General features: G+C 40.5%; 1 protein-coding gene across 2 annotated transcripts in view; it reads right to left on the reverse strand.

The window, feature by feature from the left end:
- Positions 1 to 22,004, reverse strand: part of EPHA3 (EPH receptor A3) — a 293,753-nt gene that overhangs the window by 99,929 nt on the left and 171,820 nt on the right. For both annotated transcript variants that reach the window (XM_075197046.1, XM_075197045.1), the window contains exons 4-5: positions 10,182 to 10,337; positions 9,091 to 9,426 (exon numbers count right to left, since the gene is read on the reverse strand). In XM_075197046.1, the coding sequence (XP_075053147.1) occupies positions 9,091 to 9,426; positions 10,182 to 10,337 (492 nt within the window). The remainder of the gene's footprint in view (positions 1 to 9,090; positions 9,427 to 10,181; positions 10,338 to 22,004) is intronic.

The following is a 22,004-nucleotide window of genomic DNA, read 5'->3' on the forward strand; positions in this document are numbered from 1 at the left end:
AAGAGGCGTGGTCACACCTGGTTGGTTGCTCCTCCCACTACACAGACAGTCCTGGGCCCTGCTACTCTATAGAGTATACCGCCTCCCCTCCCCAGGCAGCAAGCCTGCATATGTAGTAACCTATTAAAAAGCTAAGTTTCACCCCTTTCATCATCATCATCATCACAATTTATTTATATAGCGCCAGCATATTCTGTAGTGCTTTACAATTGGGGACAAAAACGATAAACTAATAAACAAACGGTAAACCAGACAAAGAGGTGAGAAGGCCCTGCTCGCAAGCTTACAATCTATGGGAAAATGGGAGTTTGATACATGAGGTTAAGTCTACATTTTGCATTTCGGTCCAGCCAGACTGCAAAGGTAAAAGTGACTCATAAGCTAAATGATCCCGTCACACAACAATGTTGGTCAGGGGGTAGTTGTCTTAAGCGAAATTGTGTAACGGGTGGTAAAAGGGTAATGTAGTGAGGTTAAGAGGGTGGTTGAGGAATATTATAAGCTTGTCTGAAGAGGTGGGTTTTAAGAGAACTCTTGAAAGTTTGTACACCAGAGGAGAGTCTTATTGTGCGAGGGAGAGAATTCCATAGAGTGGGTGCAGCCCGAAAAAAGTCCTGTAACCGGGAATGTGAGGATGTAATGAATGTGGATGAGAGACGCAGATCTTGTGCAGAACGAAGTTGCTGAGTTGGGAGATATTTTGAGACAAGAGAGGACATGTATGTTGGTGCAGCTTTGTTGATGGCCTTGTAGGTTAGTAAAAGTATTTTATATTGGATTCGGTAGAAAATAGGCAGCCAGTGTTGAGACATACATATTCTATATTTATATATTTTTTAGTACTCTTCGTTGGACATATATAAAATGCTGCAGCTTTGAATTCTCTTCGTTCAGTTACAAAGTGCCTGGTGCCTCATGTCTCAGTGATACCTCACAGGCTGTAGTCTAATGAATATTGATTCAGCCAACAATGTGGCTGCTTGCACTGTATTCAGGAACATTTTAAGGACTGCTGCTTGCATAGTAAAGGATTCTGTTTGAAACATGACAGATGACTAAGTCAATGCAAATTTTGTGCAATCTAAGATCCCACACAATCAGAGCAATGTGTAGCAGCATAATCAATATGGGGTCCATGTGTGAAGACAAATATGGAGGAGATATCATCAACGCCATTTATTTATATAGCACTACTAGCAGCGCTGTACAGAGAATATAGCACATATGGGGTACATTCTCACTCTTTCCTCTATATCTGCCTTCCATTTTGTGTGGCCATCCATTGGGTCAGAGCAAGGGCTTTCATGTTTAATTATTTTAATTATTACCATGTGGCCTCTATGGGCCTTTCTCTCTATTATATGCAATCCCTCAGTATTCCGTATGGCGTCGGTCTGAGTTTAAAACTGACCGCTAGTGTTCTGTCTCCGTTTGTACATGGAGCATTAGGGCTACATCCAAGTAGGTCACATGATATGAAACTTGACATGATCTGGGAAGGCTCAGGCTCACATATCATCACCTGAATGTCATAAGGTATTAGCAGAAACTGGCTATCTCAAGTTCATACCGGAGACTGCCTTATCAAAACATATTACACAGAGAACTGCACTCATCCTTTCACTTCCCTGTCATGACTTGAACGAGTTAATTTACAAATCGTGGAATCTTTGTTTATTGCAACTGTTTGAAAGTCGAAAGAATACAAAATCTCAACATATCCCAGGTACGATGCTCTATCTAATACGTAATGGGCTGCAGCTGTGAAAACAATTCCTAAACCGTCCATACGCTATATCATGTCAACAGCGGATTTTTAATAAGTCTACTATCTGCTGAACCTTTTTATTAGGACCAGTGGGAGGAAAATAAATATATCATGTACTGAACATCTGAGCCTGAGATATTATACACCTCTTAAAGACACATATATCGTGGCTTATGTGTATACTACAGCTAGGCCATAAACCAAAAAAAGACTATAAAATGCATTTAACATTATCTTTAGAGGTAGATGCTTCTAAGTACTAAATTATTTGGCAAAAGTTATTTAATTTTGACATGTTTAATGACTAAGAAAAGTACAACGCACATATGGTAAGTACATAGTTTTTGTGATTGCTCCCCTGAGCACATAAACAAGACTACGATGGGTAACTTAAGCATTTTTGTAAATGGTTCCCCATATTATCAGACAGGTTAATTATTTCGGGGGCTCTCCTTGAAGACTTGAAAAATACCTATCTCCATATAATTGTTACAATTTATTTTTTTGTATGAATTTCATTATACCAATAATTCAGTCATTGGGAGAATAAGGGAAATCGGATATGTGTCAAGTTATGCAGTGCATGGACTATGTGAAAAACTCAGCTGAAAAAGTGACACGTGGATTTAGACATACAATAAACCTGTCATGGGTGTAGAATATAGAACAAAGGTTGATGCTTTGAATAATTCAATAATAAAAAGTCTACATTTATATATAGAAAGTGGCACAAAGCAAATAAAATACTAATACTGGGCCCTTAATTATAAGATTTCAGTAATAGTCTTCTGTAATAGAGCTGTGTGCTAACAGCATTGTAGCAGACTCTTAGATAGCTGCACACCTATATATGCAGTATATAGCAATGTAGAGCTAAATGTAAGGCATACTTGCCCACTCTCCCGGATTGTCCGGGAGACTCCTGAATGCTGGGTAGGTCTCCAGGAGAGCAGGCAGGTCTCCCACATCCTGCCCATCGGAGTCCAAAATGACGCGATTCACTGTGAATCACGTAGTTTTGACCCAATCCCCCGCAACCCAATGATGAGTCTGTTGTGGGGGTGGGGCCAAAATGATGCGAATCTCCGCTCTCCGCCCCTTCCCCCACTCCCACCACACCCTGTCCCTGGGATCTCCCGGAGGCCAGTTATACAAGTTGGCCTATAAGTATTAGTTTGCCTATAAGTAAAAGTCGGGAAGTATGATGTAGGCATACAACAAGAAGTTCCCAATTTAAAAATCAAAACATATTAGGCTGCGCATCTGATCTACCCATCTATCCTCAGTCTTTTAGGATACACCCATATTACCCAAAGTATACAAACTGAAAATCAGGGCTTTTTAACCCACATGGAGGACACTACCTCTCTCCACAGAAAATCTGAACTATAGAGAAATCAGGACATGTGAAGGACACGTACACCCCTCTGCCGTCGGTAAACGTAGAAATGAAGGGGGTATGATATAAGCTCCGCCCACCAGATAAGCAGCAATAGAAAATCTACCCTATCACCACGTATTAGTAAATAAACCTATAACTAATGTTTAGCACTTTCTAAGCAGTATGGAAGTTGTATTAAATCATGAGTCGACCAATGAGCATAAAGAAAAATCTATGTGCTCAAAATTAGGAGACCAGACCTTAGTATAATTCTGAATTAAAACTTTAGCTAATTGAAAGTACATCTATAAAGTATACTGAAATTGTGCTTCCAATTTTATACTATATTCCACACCACAGCGTCTTCCTCACAGTGGGGTTTGTTGTGACCCTAAATTTGTGTGCTACGTTCTCAACTTCTATTAAATTCCAGCCCTGGTGTAAGGTTAAATTAAATTGCAAATAAATCCTAACATTCAGCCTTTTCTGTATCTTATCTCTGGTCATGTGGTCTCCTAGCAGAATAATTACAAAGTGGCAGGAATATATGTACAAGTTACAGGGGATATAGGAAACAATTGACGGGCATGAAGAAACAGCGGTGCAGAGAGGGGCTCCACCACCATCCACGGACCTATCAGAGACAGATTATGGACAGAGGAGAGTTACTGGGTGGACCAATAGTTTCCTATCAGTCTGCGCGGTCACAGCCCTCTAGGCTGAACGTTCAGCATCTATTATACCGAAAGACTGTGTGTGGGGGGGTCAATGTGGTCATGCCTATGGCTTTTGTGCACTCAGCCTGGGGGAAGTCAACATGGTCAAATATCCCCCAGGCAGTGCACACAGCAGTGGGTTTTGGGGTGGGTAACTACACTCTTGGGAAGCTCCTTGGCCACCCTATGAATGAAGGCTATCAGTTCATAGTTGCCAACCTTTAAAGACTGGTCTCCGGGAGTCTCAGAGTAGAGTTGGGTGTGAGGGGGGCGGGGCTCCGCAAATCGCATCATTTTGACCCACCCCCTGTGATGTAATCGCGTCATTTTAACACAGGGGCCGGGCTATAATGATGCGAATCCTGGAGAGAGGCATCATGAAAGCTTGAAATCTGCCCACTTCACTAGGAAGTGGGCAGATGCGGGAGAATTGCTAGTTCTCCCGAGAGTCCGGGAGACCTACCGGAATTCGGGAGTCTACCGGGCATTTCGGGAGAGTTTGCAAGTATGTATCAGTTTCCACACTACTATGGTATTTTAATAAAAAAAAGAAGTCTTTTTCAAAAATGTACTATTAATAAAAAACACTAGTACAAATTACCTATTCGTCCAGTGAAAGTTATAAGCCAGCAAATTAGCTGTGAAGTTTCACTGTGGAACAGACATTTTCACAGAGGTGCGAAGTTCTGCGATACTTATTTTGAGTTCCACTTTTGCTTCAACATTCTGCTATGTATTGATCAAAGCACATTTCACGGAATTAATAGCCAAAGAACAGAGCTAAGCTGAAATTCCGCTGATGAAACATTGAAACTGTTACGGCTAAATGAGGAATGAGACAAATATTAACGGTTTCGAAAATTTCGCTTGTCTTTAGTTGAGAAGGAAAATAAGATTTAAGAAACCCTGACATAGGGAGAACATTTACAGTGAAAAGGTTTCCGTTATTTATTTCTGTGTTGGGAGAATCAAACTGACGCATAAAAAATAAATACAAAAATCATAAAAGAAATGCTACCAATGAGACTAACATGTATGCTATTCCCTTACACAGAAAATGACATAATTTATATGAAAACTGCTAAGGATAACTGGGGTTTTGAAAGCTCTGCTATGAAAAAAACTCAAGTAGTATATTAAGAAGAAAATGCTCTCGTAAATTAAATATGAATTAAATGTTGTGTCTAGCAGCAGGATGTAGAATTCCCCAGAGACTACATATCACGATGACTTATTAGTTCATTTCCTTTATTCCAATAAAAATTTATTTTTATGGAGTTTATTTCAAACTGCAACGTTTTCAAATCTTTATTGCAAACAGGAAATCAAAATAAATTTTCAAATATTGTGCAAAATGAAATATAATGGGACACAGCAATTTACTTTATTAAACAAACATCGCTTGCAGAATATTGTTTATGTCTATTGGGGATTAGATCGTATGTTGCTGTCACTAGAGAGCTAATATTAACAGGCTAAGGGGTCTATGCATCAATAAGATGCAGTGCCATTAAATATGCATTGATGCACATCGCAGTGATGCACATTGAATGCACCATGCCGGGGCTGCTCTGGGAGCCCCGACGAAGTGACCCTCTGCTGCAATCTAATTTCCCTACTTACCGGCAGCCTAGCGCTGCCAGTGAAAGCAGAGCTGGATTAAGGCTCTGGGGTACCCAGGGCACTTTAGACAGGGGGGCCCCACACACAGACTGCCACAAGTCCCCTGCTGTCCTCACACACACACAGACTGCCACAAGCCCCCTGCTGCCCTCACACACAGACTACCACAAGCCCCCTGCTGCCCTCACACACACACACAGACTGCCACAAGCCCCCGTGTCAAAAACCACACACACACACTTACCTTGCTCTCTGCTGCATCACTCTGCTGCTCAGACAGGAAGTGAAATGAGCACTTCCTGCTTGAGGCCAATCAGCAACAGGCAGCCTCAGGATTGGCTGCCCATTGCTGCCACTGACCACCAATGATGTTTTTATTAACTTTCTTTTTCATCCCCCGCTCCCTCGCTTATGGCACCCCCCCCTCCCGCGCGCTTGGTGCCGCGAGGGAGGGGGGGTGAAAAAGATAGTTATTAAAAACATCCAGCAGCTTATCTCCTCCCAGGCCCGCGGCACGTGCCCTCTGTGCCCCCCTTTAATCCGGCTATGAGTGAAAGGAGGAAGTGCTGTGCGCAATCCACGGAGCTTGAGAAGCTTTAGGAAAAGAAAGGTAAACGCCATCCTGAGTTGTTGTTATCTTTCTACACAATCTATGGGGACTGCAGAGTGGGTTATGTCAGTAGAATTCTTTGATTTCTCCTGAAATAAGCCCTTGATGCAATTTGCGATGGCCACTTAACGAAGAAACCTGCTGTTTTCTCCTTTTTAATGGCTCATCGTGCTTTGATGCATAGACCCCATAGGGACATATTTATCAAATGGAGAAAGGCGCTATGGTTAAGGATAAGGTTTTATCCTATACATCAAGGAGCTACTAAAGCCACCACACTACTATCTCCACTGGTAACACCCGCCAGCCATGACAATTGCTGTGTTCCACCAGCTATAGCTTCCCTCGTACTTTTAGAAGCCTATTTAACAATATTCCCTGCAGTACATGTGCCACCGCAATACTTGTTCTGTTATCCCCATCTCAGGATAGAGATAACAGAAGAAAGAATAATGAAAAACATATTTTATTGAATAAATACATTTTTTTCAATGGGCATTTTTTTTTTACAATTTTTAATTATTTATTGACAGTGGAACTGTCAGTGGAGTTTGTATGTTCTCCCCGTGTTTTCGTGGGTTTCCTCCAGCTGCTCTGGTTTTCTTCCACACTTCAAAAACATACTAGGAGATTAATTGTCTGATATTAAAGTTGACCTTAGTCTCTCGGTCTGTGTGTATGTTAGGGGCTTTAGACTGTAAGCTCCAATGGGGCAGACACTGATGTGAGTAAGTTCTCTATACAGAGCTGCGGAATTAGTGGAGCTATATAAATAGCCGATGAGGATGATGACGACAGAGCATGAGCTGGCTAGTCCGGTCACACACTGGTATAACCTCTGAGTCTGGCGAAGTTGCAATTTAATCGGAACAGGCCAGTATCGCTGAAGCAGCTGAATCCAGTTCTTATTGATAAATTGTGGCAATAAGTGATTTTTCTATCATGTTATTCACCACATATTAATAAATAGACTACATTTTTTTGTGACTGACCATCTCTTTCGGGCTGATTGGCTAAACGAATACATTTTTCTACCATATTGCCTGACAATATCTGAGTTAATGAAGATGTCTATCTGCCTCTATCGTGTTCTCCTTCTGCACCAGTGTTTATAAATATTCCTCAGTTGTCTATCCTCATTATCCTGGGGTATGATGCAAAGCTGTTCTCTAGATACAACTGTATCACATGAAATTTTACCATCTCAGAATATATGAATACATGTGTTGGAATCGCTGAAGGAATTCAGCAAGAGAAAGGAAGGTAATTAGTAAAAGTTGCAGGGTGACATGTACAAGTCAATACGCGGCTTGTCCATGTCAGCGAATTCTAACTTCAAACTTGAACACAGTGATTTCTCTGCTCCAATGAAAAAAAATGTCATAAATACTTAAAAATGTAGCTATACACGTTCCAACAAACAACATATTATAGCTTATTTAAAAAGTCCAGCCCAAAAATTGTACCATAAACAAATTCCGGGTCCTGGAACCCAACAAAGTACAAACTCTTTCAAATAATTATTGCATCTCTCTGATCACTGCAGTAAATGTTCCCTATAGGAAACCAAATAATTTAAACAATAAATAGGTCAACTAATTTTATTTTTTAATTTTAATTCATAATTTGTTGCAAGTTACTTAAATTCAGTCTTTAGCGAACTTTAAAGTCAATCATGGCTCCAAATGATACTCAGGTTCTTTTGTATCTTATGAATGTATCACTCAATTTCCTGTGAAGTATGCTGCTTATAAATAGTGTTATTCAGGATGTGCACTGTAAGGTTAAGTTTCCTAAATTGTAACTAATATCTGGTTGTAATTTCCTTCTGTAGCTTCCTAAATGTGTGTTTTAAATGGTGAGTGCTCTCTTTACATTGACCTGTGCAGCTTTAAATATTTTCCTGTACTATATTACTCCGTGATTGATTCTGAACAACTAGCTGGGAGCTAATTTAACAAATGGTAGTAATTGTGGATTCATTTAATGTTTTGTGGTAGCCGGGAAAACTAGACATTAGGAAGCCATCATTGTTAATAATAAATCAGTGAACTTAATGTTTAAACGCAAAATGATTCCAGTAATGAAACAAATTACCTTTATTTGTCAGATTAAATCTATGGAAAAGCCTCAACGGAAAAAGATGCATTTTGACGCTTTTCATGCAAATTTTTCAAGATTGTGAATCTAGCGTATTTTTTTGTTCTTTTGCCAATCAAAGTATTAGATTCACAGGGCTGATATCAACTTTTAGCCAATCAGAGTATTGGAACATTCACAATGCAAATCTTAAGAGAGTCAGCAGCAATAGAATCTACAACATGTAGTTATGAAACACACTATTATAAGCAACAATGTCTATGCCTCCGACTTGTTCAAATGTTGCCACATTGTTGTGCGCAAATATACATCTGCAGTCAGGTGAGCAGGGGTCCGTAAGGAACATCAGTAAGAAAACTGTTATAAAAAGACAAAAAAAATCCATTTGTTTTTTGGTTGGTTAGCATCTGTGCACTACTTCTGTGTTGCTGCACCTTTCACTGTCTGTGGTAGCCGGTGGGAATTATTAGTGAACTAGAACACCCGGACAAAAAAATACATGGGGTATTCGAGTCAGATAGGCGGTAAAATCAGGGCCGTCAAAAACATTTCAGACCTGGTAGTGGAACTTCTTGTGGCCCCTTCCAGAACCACAGAAGAGGGTGTGGCCACACAAAGTTGGAAGCTCCTCCCATTAAACAAGCAGGCCAATGCCCTCAGGCAGGCCCGGGTCACAGTACTTTATACTTGTCACCCCCCCTTCTCACTCTCAGCACCTCTGGGTGAAATAAAGAGGTCTCAGGCCAGTACTGGGTCGTGCACTGGTAACTTCCAAAATATAGGAATCAACAAGAAATGTAGGACAGCTGGCGGTCTGGCTATTATGTGAGTAATATTTATTATGATTTGTATCTGGGCTCATGCTATAATGAAGTGAATTGAAAGTACTGACCTGCCTGGTTGGTGGTGAGGCTGACAGCAGCAACGTGTCGCGTCAGTACACTCTGGTCAGAGACGCCGTTCACAGACTCTATTTCAAAACTGTAGTTGGTGTGTGCGAGTAAATCCATGATTGTCACAGTGGTGTTGGTTAGACCAATCTGCCGGGGGATAAATCTCAAACCTCCCTTGCAAGTCTCACAAAATTTCGTGTTTCTGCCACATTTTTTGCAGATGACGTTGAAGGTAATGTCTTTCCGACCCCCGGTGTCCAGCGGCCAGCTCCAGTCCAGTATAACGGAGGTTTCATTTATAATAGAAATAAGGTTTCTTGGTGCAGAGGGCGGTCCTAAAACAACAAACAAAGAGACTGTCAAGACTGGAACAGATCCTAGCAGTTTATATAATGTGCTGCTAATGACAAATATAAACTTGTACATAAAAAGTTATATCTAATTGGAGCATAAAAAGAAGGAAACAATCACCATAAGCAAAGGGGATTTTTTAATAACATGATGCAAAGTATATAAATGTGCTATAATCTCTAGCAGCCAATCAGATGTTAGCTTTTATTTTCTAATCTGTATAAGAAAAATGAAATGTATGTTTATTGAGCCTGTGAGTATATCATTATACAAGTCTACCCAGTGTCATTTCTTTATTAAAGTCTATCAGCCCTCCTCCTAACTCCCTTGTCCCGGCTCTCTCCCCCAGTTAGTACCACCCTATTTGTGTCTCCCCCTTCCCTTTAGGATATAAGCTCTCAGGAGCAGGGTCCTCTTTTCTTGTGTGCACCTTCTACTATTCCATCACCCCCTGTACCTCTTGGCCTGCTTCCCTAGCCCTGTTTTCTTAAGCTTCGGCCTACTTCTCGCTGATTTCTACCATCATTTTCACTCATTGTCCCAGTAATAATTTGATTTGCATTACCATGTTACCTGTGTCTGTGTATATATTTTTATTCTTGTTTTGTTCTTTCTGTAACATGTTGTGTCATGTACGGCTCTGCGGACCCTTTGTGGCGCCTTATAAATTAAAGATAATAATAATAATACACTGACGAAAAAACACAGGACTTGCTGAAATATTATAGCATACACATACTTGTACACGCCATAGACGGAGGGTCTTTATCTGCCCGGTAATAATTCTTCTCACAGATACAGTGAGTGGCGCCATCTTCCTGAGTGGAGCTGTGTGGGGGACATTTACCACATTTAAGGTTCCCAATAACCGCTTTGTAAAATCCTGGTCGGCAGGCTGCAAAGAAATCACAAAATGAGAGGAGTTAATGAAAGCCTTGATCTGACTTTAGTTTGCATGTATAATAAAGTACATAGATGACTCCTCTTTCTAAAACAGTCTACAGTACACGTCTGTAAAACACCCCTAAGAAACAAAGAATAAAACAAACAACGCTTGACGAGATTCGAGAGAATGTCAATAGGTGGTAAACTGACTGGACCACTCACATAGCAGTCACATGACCATTCATTAAAAAAGGAAAATGGCTGCATTTCATAATGTAGTAGACATAAACTCCACTAAACCTAAGTTTCCTCATATAAAAGGAAAACTAATAATATTCAGAAATATGTAGTCCCACAACTTGGAATATATGGCTTTTGCGATTAAATTTGTTGTAAATTGAGTGCAAGCTGCTGTGATTTAATCAGCCGTCTTTCTGTGTATAGGAGGTTAAAACAGTCTGGGTGCAGTGTCCTTATTGACAGGAAGTCTGATGTGCGTAGGAAATCATCTCCCCCCCACAATCCCAACTATGGGATAATCTTGCATGGGGAAACCTATTTATCATGATTGTGAGACACCCCTTTGGCAGCCAAACTTTGGATCTGTCACATGAAACTTAGGACTTTTATCAAGAATGAATATACATTGTTTCTTGTTTAGAGGGGATTCCAAACAGTCTAGGCATATAGAACACTTTATTCTAGATATCAGATATCTAATGCTGTGAGCCTGTGCTAATTTAATGTTCATTTAAATTCATATTTTGCATAAATATAATTACTTAGAACCCAGGAAAAATACAAACAACGCAGATATCCTCTTACTACACTGTGAATGGTGGCAGTATTTTGCAATGTCAAGGCGCCTAGATCCTCTTACTAAAAAGAGAACAGATGTCGGAAGGTTTATGTAATAAAAAAAAAAAAACAACAAACTAGACTTGCTTACAATGCATTGGAGTTATACCAAACCCTTTTCAGCACTGACCCAGTTACTAAGCTGCAATGCCGAGAGATGCACATTGCTGGCACATCACAGCCAAACACGGCAGAAATAAACCCACCCACTCACTCTTTCAGATGGTGAGATTCATTATGTTGGGAGCTGGCACAGTAGGTGTAGGCTAAATAAATGTATATATATATAAATACATACCCTGGCAGCGCTGTGCAGAAAGGGTCTGTGTACGTTATACGGTGTATGCCTACTTGTTTAGAGCTACCGAATGGCACAAAAGGACCATTTAGTTTTGCATGCTAGATACAAATGTAAGTAACTGCTCTTGTTCTTATGACTGTGTCAGTTATTGTCTATGTATAGGTGTTTTCCACTTTAAATAACCTCTGTGCTAAATCCCCACCCTTCTCATATAATAGAATTTTGGCTGGGGTCACCTTTCCTGACTGAAACCCCCGCAATTATTTAGCCTTAGCAGCTGTGTTGGATCTCTCCTGTTATTAAACAACTGAGAAGAGCTGAAGGTGACTGGAAAAGTTCCTGGTTATAAGCGCCGGGACAATGGAAATAGAGCGAATGGCGGGGACCTGTCAGTGGAGCCCCACCAAAGTACTATTATTGAGAAAGGAGGCTAATTTAGTATGGGGGTTATTTAAAGTGGACTTATCTCCTACACACAGTAGAGTCAGCCATTTTGATATATAATCCAATATGCTCAGTCCACAAAATGGCTGCTTCCAGGTGATTTACAAAACATAAAATGTCCGCTGCACAGAACAGACTGTGGGAAGCAGCTATGCACCCAAATTTCCAACGAGACATATAGATTTATGGAGGGGCATACATTGGCATTGGTGGGTGGGAGGATTTGGGTGTTTGTTTTTTTTGCCAAGTTTTGTGCGCCTAATTTTTGGAGCAGTGTTGAAACAAGATTCCCTTTTGCAGAATAATATTATTAAACTAGACAAAGGGTGCAGAGGCTGCATTTTAGGGTCCTTCCTTGCTGCCCGATTCTACACTCACAAAAGCCACATGCAATAGAGAGTCCCAAAATTCCCTCCTCTTTCGATAAATTTAAGAAATGAATTTGGCTAACCCCAGTAGTAGTAGGAGACAATCTGAAAAGCTTATTTAGTAAAATCTTTGGAACCGAATCAGCAGGAGGCTGAACTCAACACAATTGTTGTCACTTCTACGCGGCATAAGAACAATGTATAAAGTTGAAATATAACACTCTGTCTATTATAGTCTTAATGATGTTGGAGTCATTTGAGTCTTCACTGAAAGTATGTAAAAAAAAGTTGCAATAAGTCAATAAGAAACAAAATTAGTTTTGAAAGTAACCCAGGGCACCATGTTTTAGACTAAGGGGTATATTTACTAAACTGCGGGTTTGAAAAAGTGGAGATGTTGCCTAGAGCAACCAATCAGATTCTAGCTGTCATTTATTCAGTGCATTCTACACAATGACAGCTAGAATCTGATTGGTTGCTATACGCAACATCTCCACTTTTTCAAACCCGTAGTTTAGTAAATATACCCCTAAAAGGCTGTACCTCTAGTCCATGATGGTAAATGCCACTATGGATGCCCTAACTGCATTGCAACCTAGTTCAACATCAGAGTGTCAATGGAAATGTTATTTATATGTTAACAATTAAGAATAACAATACGTGGAAGTTAGCACTCCATATAAGAGCGACTGTAAGGAAAATGCAGTAGTGTTCCCAGGAAATCTTTAACAATGTAATACTGAGCTCTTTAAATAAAATCATTGTGTTCTGTGTAGAATAATTAATCCTAATCATCATAGAATAATACAGCACGTGGCTGATATAGTGCTGCAGGATTCCATCAGATGGGTCCTGCGGAGCCACAGCCCTCTCTGGGATATAGATGTGTTACAGTCAGCTGTGCACGCACACACTGTAGATACCCGATTGAATACACATCTGTTACTAAATTGCTCATAATTCAGTTCCGTGGTCATTCCGAACTAGCGGATCTCATCGTGTGTGTGGTAGTCAGAACTTAGGGGTGCAAATAAGGAGACACGTGACAGATGAAACAGGATTCTAGTAGCTGAAGAGAAGATGGAACGGCTGGAATTTATAAAAAATCTTTATTAGCTGTTGTAAAGCCGCACATGTAGTTCTACACAGTTATTATTTATTATCATTTATTAATATATTGGCAGCATATTATGCAGTGCTTTACATGTAATATTTAATCATTTACATTAGTCCCTGGAGCTTACAGTCTAAGGCGTCTATTTATTAAGCTCCGATGAGCCAACGCAGCTCTTTTTTAAAATTTACCAAAGGGTTAAAGCAGGAGAAATCAGATATTTCTCCTGCCTTAACGGCTTAACAATGGTCACTTCAGTCCCTACAGACCTCTAAGGGTACTGCAATGTGACCAAATGTAACAAGCCAGCCTTAAAAGACTAATGTCATCTAAAGATGGTGTTAGGTTACCTTTTCAAAGGAGTTCTATGGACTCCATCGCCGCCAGAGAAGCCTCTCTGCATCCCCCGCTGGGTCCCATCGTTATGCGCATGCGCAACATTAGCTGCGCATGCGCAATAGCCACACTGGTCAGATCCTTCATTCGCCAGCAGCATTAGGCTGCCATTGAAGGAGTTTTTAGTTGGTTTAAGAGGGGCTATGGGGTTTGCCAGGCTTCACTATGAGCCTGGACTTCATAAATACCAGTGGGAGGACATTTTCTATTGCTGCGGTATGCATTGATACAAAATGATACATCTTGCCGCCCACTAGCCCCCAATGATAAATGGGCCCCTAAGTTCCATAACACAATTTTAGCCAACAGCCAATTACCCTGCCAGTATGTTTTTGGAGGAGACAGTGCAGACACAAGTAGGGCATGCAGGGTCCATTTAGATAGGGCCCTGGGCAGGATCAGGCTCATGAACCCAGAACTGTGAGGCAGCAATGCCAACTACAGTGTCACTGTGCTGCTGGCGACAAGGGTCCTTTTTGAAACTCTGCTCTTGAATATAATTTCTCATTATTGTGTTCCCTCTGACTGTCACCATAGGCAAACACTAAGTACTCTCCTCAGTTCACCACGACTCCTGGCTGTACATTCAAATAATAGTATTAGTAAGTTATTGATTTACACCATAAACATACCTATCAATTGTCCTAATTTAGATCGGACATTGCTGATTTGAGGACTCTGTTCTGCCATCCTGATCGGGACAGCTTTGTCCAGCGGGAGGGAAGGTTGGGAAGTCACTGGTGCACACGGCAATGAAGGGATTTGGAGGGGAGAGAAGGACAGTATGGGGCAGCTTAGAGCTTCAAAAGTGATGTAGCCACACCCCTTGCCCGATGCCGGCTACACAAATGCATAAATACAGCATAAGGCATTGATATATACCATAAATCCCAACATTTTCAATTTGTTTATTCATGTCATGAGCAGGCGACACCCCATCTGCCCTAGTATGCCTACAGTCTACATTGGCCACACCCATACAATATTTGGCTATGTCTGGGATAAGCTAGGACTCTTAGGGGTAAGGGGTATACCATAAATAACACTGTGATATAGTTTTCGGAGGTACTTTGCTGCAGACAGGTGTATGTAGCGCGCCTCACATGAGAAGTCTGGTATGTCTGTGTATACGTAAGTCTGTGTTTGTGACATGTCGGTGTGTTAAGATTCAGATCGTTTTTGTCGCTGTAAATATTGTCAGTGTTTACAGCATCGTTAAACTAACTACCACCAACTGTAATTGTGTCATGTATGGACACAGTAAAGCATTGGTTGAGTGCACTTATAACCCCATTACTACATATTCAATTAAAATGGTTATAAACATTTTTTTTATGTTAAATACTCCTCACCAAAAAACCATTAGCTTATAAACTCCAAATAACATAGGAACAGCTAAATCCTACTGTATATCCACAATAAGTTAAACTGTACTGTACAGCTGGGTATTACTGAAAAAAATGTTTCCGGGGCTAAACCCTAAATGCTGGAAATTAGGGACAGTTGTCAGCCATGTGTACTACGGATTGATTATTACATTTAATAAATAACAAAGCAAAATTGACAAGATTGTGTAAGTGTGTCAGAGATTCGTACTGTTAATATGAAGAGCAAATCGCTTTCTCGCTGTTTAAAACATATCTAGACTGTTATGTTAGTGCTACAATACAGCAAACACTTACATAGCAAGGGGAAATAACAGTCATATTACCCCAATGAGGACATCTCCCAGCGGTTTTCACAGCTATAGAATACAGAGAGAAGCAGTTGGGATATAGCACCATGTAATAAGTGTACCATTGTCTGCGTCTTCTCTAGGGAAAGATGTGCTTTAGCCATCAGGAGTTCTTCTGTTTTGTGATGTATGTAAAGAACAGTTATGGTGGAAATGACCTTTTTGGAGCCATGCTGTCCTGAATATCCAAACTCCTAAGGCTGTGCCTATGGGATTGATTACCTAAGTACAGTACAAATCCCTTTGTGATATCTTGGGAAAATACTCTCCCAATCTACTTAAAGTTCTTTTTTCTTTAACCCTTCATATTCAGGAATGATTTGCACCTCAGTTTTCACAAATGGCTTAGTATTCAGACAAACCAAGAACAAGCTATCTTTACTAGCCCTGCTGAGTACTTGTTTGACATTGCTGAATCTGAACTGTATAGAAAAATATAACACAGTGGTTTTTGCAAAATATAGTTTAAAATGCTTAACGGCTGATATATTTACTTCCTTTAACCTCTTAACCTTATTTCAACTATACCTGAAGAAATGACACAACACCTTAGTGTAGCAGAATTAACAGAGTTTATTTTGAAGGTATGGTGGTGGAGAAAAGAGCAGTCAGTACGACATTCGCCAGGCAAACCAGGGTGCCCCAGCATTAACCATGGGACACCCGCAGATGGGGGACAACCAACACACCCCAGCCGCACATATCTACCTTAATGGGGCATTGGCCCCGGGCACTACAGAACCCGCAACCCTTCTGGGCTAACCAAATGCAACCACCAACCGACCCACACGGGTGGTACTTGGACCAAGACTATAGCCGACTCCATCGAAGAGAGGCGGGTTAAGGTGCCCACTACCGTAATGTGTGCCCTAACCACTGGCCGTTGACTGCACTTCATTTTCCGGCAACTTCAGCATCCATGACAACCACCAACAACATCATCTGTACCTAAACCGACTCCATCATTATGGAAACAACCTGCGTCCACCAGCAGGCCCTAATGTCATCCAACCAGGGATGGTGGGTGGGCAACTTCCAGAAGCCAAAAGACTGCTTACTCTCCGCCCATCTAATTTATGTGCTATGCCTGGTCCTCCCATATGACATCAGATGGGCGTACTCCCTTTAGTTAAACTATTAACCCCAGAATACTAAGTACAGTTTAATTATCCAGCCTTAGCTTTTAAATTCATTCGAGCTTAAATACAGCCCTCATTTCTCATTCTAATATGTAAAAAAGTAAAAGAGGTAACGAAGTCCTGTGCATCTACTACATCTCACGCATTAATAGATTTATAGATCCATGTATATATTTATTGGTCTTAGTAAAATTGGACAGGGAAGGCAATAAGGCACCTCTGGCCTAAGAGCCGCATGAGGCCAACAAGGTAATTTTTGGCAGCCCTCAGGACACATGCAGGGGAAAGTAATAGCAGTATTTATGTCCTGCGCGCCCCCCTGCATGGGTAGAAACATACATCGACCAGGTACCATAGCAGTGGTCCTGTTTTGGCTTCACTCCATGGTTCATACCTGGTGTTTAGAGGTCCTGTAACTGTGGTAGTAGAAGCAACCTGGCAAGTGTAGCATTGCCTCCCCCAGGCTGATTTCCCTTTGTTGGAACGGACACAGCAGTCAGATAGATAGTACTAGCCATCACCAAGGCAGGAGGCAGGTGATCTGTAGAGTAAACCCTCAAGAGATCTGAGGAGGCCTGCATTGTAAAGCCTCCAGAGATTTGGGGTGGGGGGGAGGTCTGTTTCTGTAGCAATCACAGACATAAGGAAGTATATAATATCTTGTGGGGGCCGGCATTATAAAGCCTCCAGATATTTGGGGTGGGGGGGAGGTCTGTTTCTATAGCAATCACAGACATAAGGAAGTATATAATATCTTGTGGGGGCCGGCATTGTAAAGCCACCAGAGATTTTGGAGCTGGTACTGTATAGTGGCCTCTAAGATACTCTATCTATTATATAGATGTAATAAAAATAAGCACTGCATTGACTACTGGACAGATGGACCATATATTTAATTGGCTAAATCATGCTAACATTAGATAAAGCCCGTAAGGTTTTGACAACACCTATACTTCTGCTGCGTCACGCTAGTTAAAGATCTTGGGCACTATTGTGTCTGTTCCCCAGGACAGCCCTTCCCTGGCCATATGTATGTTTAATTATTTCCACTGTGGCATATTGCAATAACTAATGCTGATATAAAGCCTAAGTTTAAAATTGTTTGTACACCTGCTATACCTCCCTGCTAACCAGTAATACGCAGGTAAGAATGGTACAAAATGTGGGCTAGGAAATAAATAATAAAACATATCAATGAATACATGATTAGATTCCATCAAATATGCATAAACAATTCATTAAGTCAAGTGATGCATTAAATCATGTATGCTTTTTTTTTTTAATTTCGGATACATGTAGATTAAAATCCGTCCCAATTTCGTTTTCCAGTCATTGCATGCCACAACTAAGGTTACTTTCAATGATATCATTTATAATAAACACCTTTTTCTTTTTCACATGTTTTAATACCACAGTTCCTTCGTTACAGCTATTTAAGTTTGCACAAAGGAGATGCCAAGCAAATAAGAATGGTAGGAAGCAGTTTGTTTGTTATAAATAGTTCCCATTATCTTAGTGCTTAGAAACAGAGAATGTTCAGGCTGCAATGATCATTCCAATGTACATGTTCTACCATTAGATCACAAAGAATGCAGTTCCTGCTGTCACTAACTGGTACAATGTATAAACTATGCACAGACAAATGGGTCTCTGAGGACAGCTAAAACCTGAAAAATGACATTTCTATATATGCAGCATGGTGGTGAACTGCACGTTTAGAAATGGACAGAGGCACACATGGGTCTTCAATGCTCAATGAACATAGATTTAATAAAACTATTTGTATTGCACATTTAAAATTAATGCGTGCCTCATATGTCCGCACATGCGTTCGGAGCAGCACCCAGTGGTTTACTTCTGTAACATGTGCGCACTAGTCTTCATTTTTCTTTGTTATGCAGATGGAGCAGTTTATTGCCAGAAATTATATGTCCCTAACATACACACTCAGACAGACAGAGGCAGAGTGACTAGGGTCAATTTTGATTAACCTACTACTATGTTTTTGGAGTGTGGGAGGAAACCAGAGCACCCGGAGGAAACCCACGCAAACACGGGGAGAACATACAAACTCCACACAGATAAGGCCATGGTAGGGAATTGAACTCATGACCCCAGTGCTGTGAAGCAGTAGTGCTAACCACTTAGCAACCGTGCTGTCCTTATATATATATATATACACAGTGACGAGGGTACTGGGGTCACACGGTTTTGTCACAGCAAAGATCAGTTTCCTTCTCACAAAGGCTCTGCAGTCCCTTTCCCCTAGGTAGCAAGAGAGACTGAATCCACAGCCTAGCATCCTTTTAAACATGGACCCGGACTGGGCCTTGTAAATGGAGAACACCCTCCTTTCTCCATCTACAACCCCACGAACCCTTTACCACATTTTCTCTAAAGCTGAACATCTTTCCTGGAAGCATTTTCCAAATATAAAAACAGTCCCTGGGGTTTTAAAACATGTAGGTTAGAAACTTTTGACTAATATACCTGTCCGCAAACACTATTCCAGTGTCTTTGTCACAATATATATATATATATATATATATATATATATATATATATATATATATATATATATATATATAACTATATATGTAGCAATTAATAGTATGCAAACTGTCTTGGCACTAATCACAAACATACACTTTGCTCTGTACTCCTGCATAACTCCCAACTGGAACCTCAATCCACACAATCCTCGCCCAGACAAGCACACTGTGGGACAAACCTCCACTCAGTGCTGTTGCCCCACCCCTTAAGGCCCTTGAATCAGGACCTTTATTAAAGGGGTTTTCCATTTTAAAAATCAATTTCACTATATATGTTCCCTTATAGTACGTTCTCTGTATTTGTCAGCAATCACATAGCCTCTACTCTCTTCATAGCAGGATAAATCCATATTTGTAACTCATTGGGCCGCTGTGGTGAGAGAGACGAGCAGCACCAAAGGTGAACTCTAGAGGACCCGGAAATTTGTGAGCAACAGAACCTTGCAAAACACATAGCTCCCAACATATAGAATCCCGAAAGCAGGACAAAATAACTCCCCCTATTTTACCAAAACTCTGCCCAACTAAACTAAACGCCACCCACCAATGGGTATATTTCTATGAAACTCCACCCACTTTCCCATAAGCCCACTCCTTTTACAGGCAGCAAAACGGGGCAGTCCTGCCAAAATAGGGACATTTGGGAAGTTTGCAAATACAGCGTATGGTATGGTGGGGCTCCCAGGGAGGGACCACGACCAATTACCGCTATTGGGAAGGGAGGGGGGTTCTGAAAATAATCATTTTTTAAAGTGGAAAATCCCTATAAGCTTGTTCTTCCTTATCCCCGGCCATTCTGTCAGGTTTCCACTTTATTATTTCCGTTCTTGACAATATTAATAGTTCAGCATTCAGGTCAAATAAGTTCAGTGTTATCAGTGGTGCTGAAATAAATGATTCTCCTTCGGCGGTGGGAGCTGACTACCACCCTTTAACCACAGTAACCAAGTGGTGAAATGTGGATGTCAGTGCAATTGTTGTGATCGTTTATCTGAGCTGTTGCAGGAGGGTTTGTGATTTTATTTCTTTTAATGCCTAGAAAGATGTTATATGTTATCTTATCACCGGCCCACTCCTTCCTTCTCGGGTTCTCCAGTTCATTTGTTGCAATTTTATTCATGTTGAACAAGTCGATATTGAAAATGAAACACCTTCCTGTTCTATCTGACACTATTTTGACCACAGCTGGAATTAAACTTAACACATTTGTGACTTCAGTTTGAGTACATGACCCGTATGCAGCAATGATGTTATTTGCTGATAACAATACGAGAAGCTACTGAGCTATAGTATTCCTTATTGGACTCCATAGATAAAGGTTTTACAGCAATAGTTTCTGTAATTCAGGGAAATTATAGGTATGAGAATAGTAGCTAATTATTATTGAATATACAATTCCAAATATTATAACTGATAATATTCAGAACTATATTTAAAAGAAGCTGCACAACAATCCCTAGATTATTAAACGTGATTCATTAAATACAGCAGTTAGCACTCATCTAATTATACCTAGGCAGTGTTTTCTGTATATATATTAGAAATGTTCACTGACCCCCGTGTTTTGCTTTTGCTTTTGGATCTGGATTAACTTCGTGTTTTGGCTTTGGTAAAACCGCCCTTGTGTGTTTTGGTTTTGGTTACCTATTTTTTTTTTTTTTAAACACATAATTTGGCTCCTTTTTTTGCTTCTACATTATTATTAACCTTAATAACATTAATTTCCAGTCAGTTCCAGTCAATTTTTGTCAAGTGACAAGGACACTGCTACCCCTCCTGTTTCTGTATGAGCAATGGCACTGAGCAATGGCACTGGAGACTGGAGAGTGACAAGAACACTGTTACTCTTGTTTCTGTGCGAGGACTGGCACTGAGCAATGTCACTGGAGACTGGAGAGTGACAGGAACACTGCCACCCCTATTTTTGTGTGAGCAATGGCACTGAGCAATGTCACTGGAGACTGGAGAGTGACAAGAACACTGCCACCCCTGTTTCTGTGTGAGTAATGACACTGGAGAATGGAGAGTGACAAGAACACTGCTACCCCTGTTTCTGTGTGAACAATGGCACTGGATCTCCTGGGGAGGGAGGTACTTATGGAATCTAAAAACCGCAAGATCCGACAATGCAACAATGACGTTTTGCCTCAATTCAGATCCAAGGACGCGCAAAAGTACCGAGCCTGAGCATCTCATATATTGTGTGTATATATATATATATATATATATATATATATATATATGTGTATATATATATATATATATATATATATATATATATATATATGTGTATATATATATATATATATATATATATATATATATATATATATAAAGAGAGAGAGAGAGAGAAAGAGAGGGAGGGGCCTAAACTTGAACATACCAAATGGTATAACTATCATTATCCCATGACTTACTATGAGCTAAAGTGCTCACCTCAAACCTAGCTCAGGCTCTTAAATTTTATTGGGCTCTATTTATCAAAAGAAGAAAAGCCCAATTTTTAGATTTAGGGATATTTCCCTATTTAACAAAGCCCCTGGAGCATTGAAGGCCACGGGGCCCGTGACAGTCTTGGCTATGGGCCTGCTGCCAGCCAGTATCACTGGGGAGCTGAGCATTGCCCCGACAACCTTTTACTGATAAATTGGTCGATGATGGGTATCGGTAGCAAATCTTCCATATCACATGGTCATAACAGAGCTCAAGCTGTTTTGAGAGAGGTAGTAAACGAATGGGTTATTTAACAGGATAATGGATGCCGCAATTC

This window comes from Mixophyes fleayi, chromosome 2, assembly GCF_038048845.1.
Source record: "Mixophyes fleayi isolate aMixFle1 chromosome 2, aMixFle1.hap1, whole genome shotgun sequence".
NCBI classification, from domain to species: domain Eukaryota; kingdom Metazoa; phylum Chordata; class Amphibia; order Anura; family Limnodynastidae; genus Mixophyes; species Mixophyes fleayi.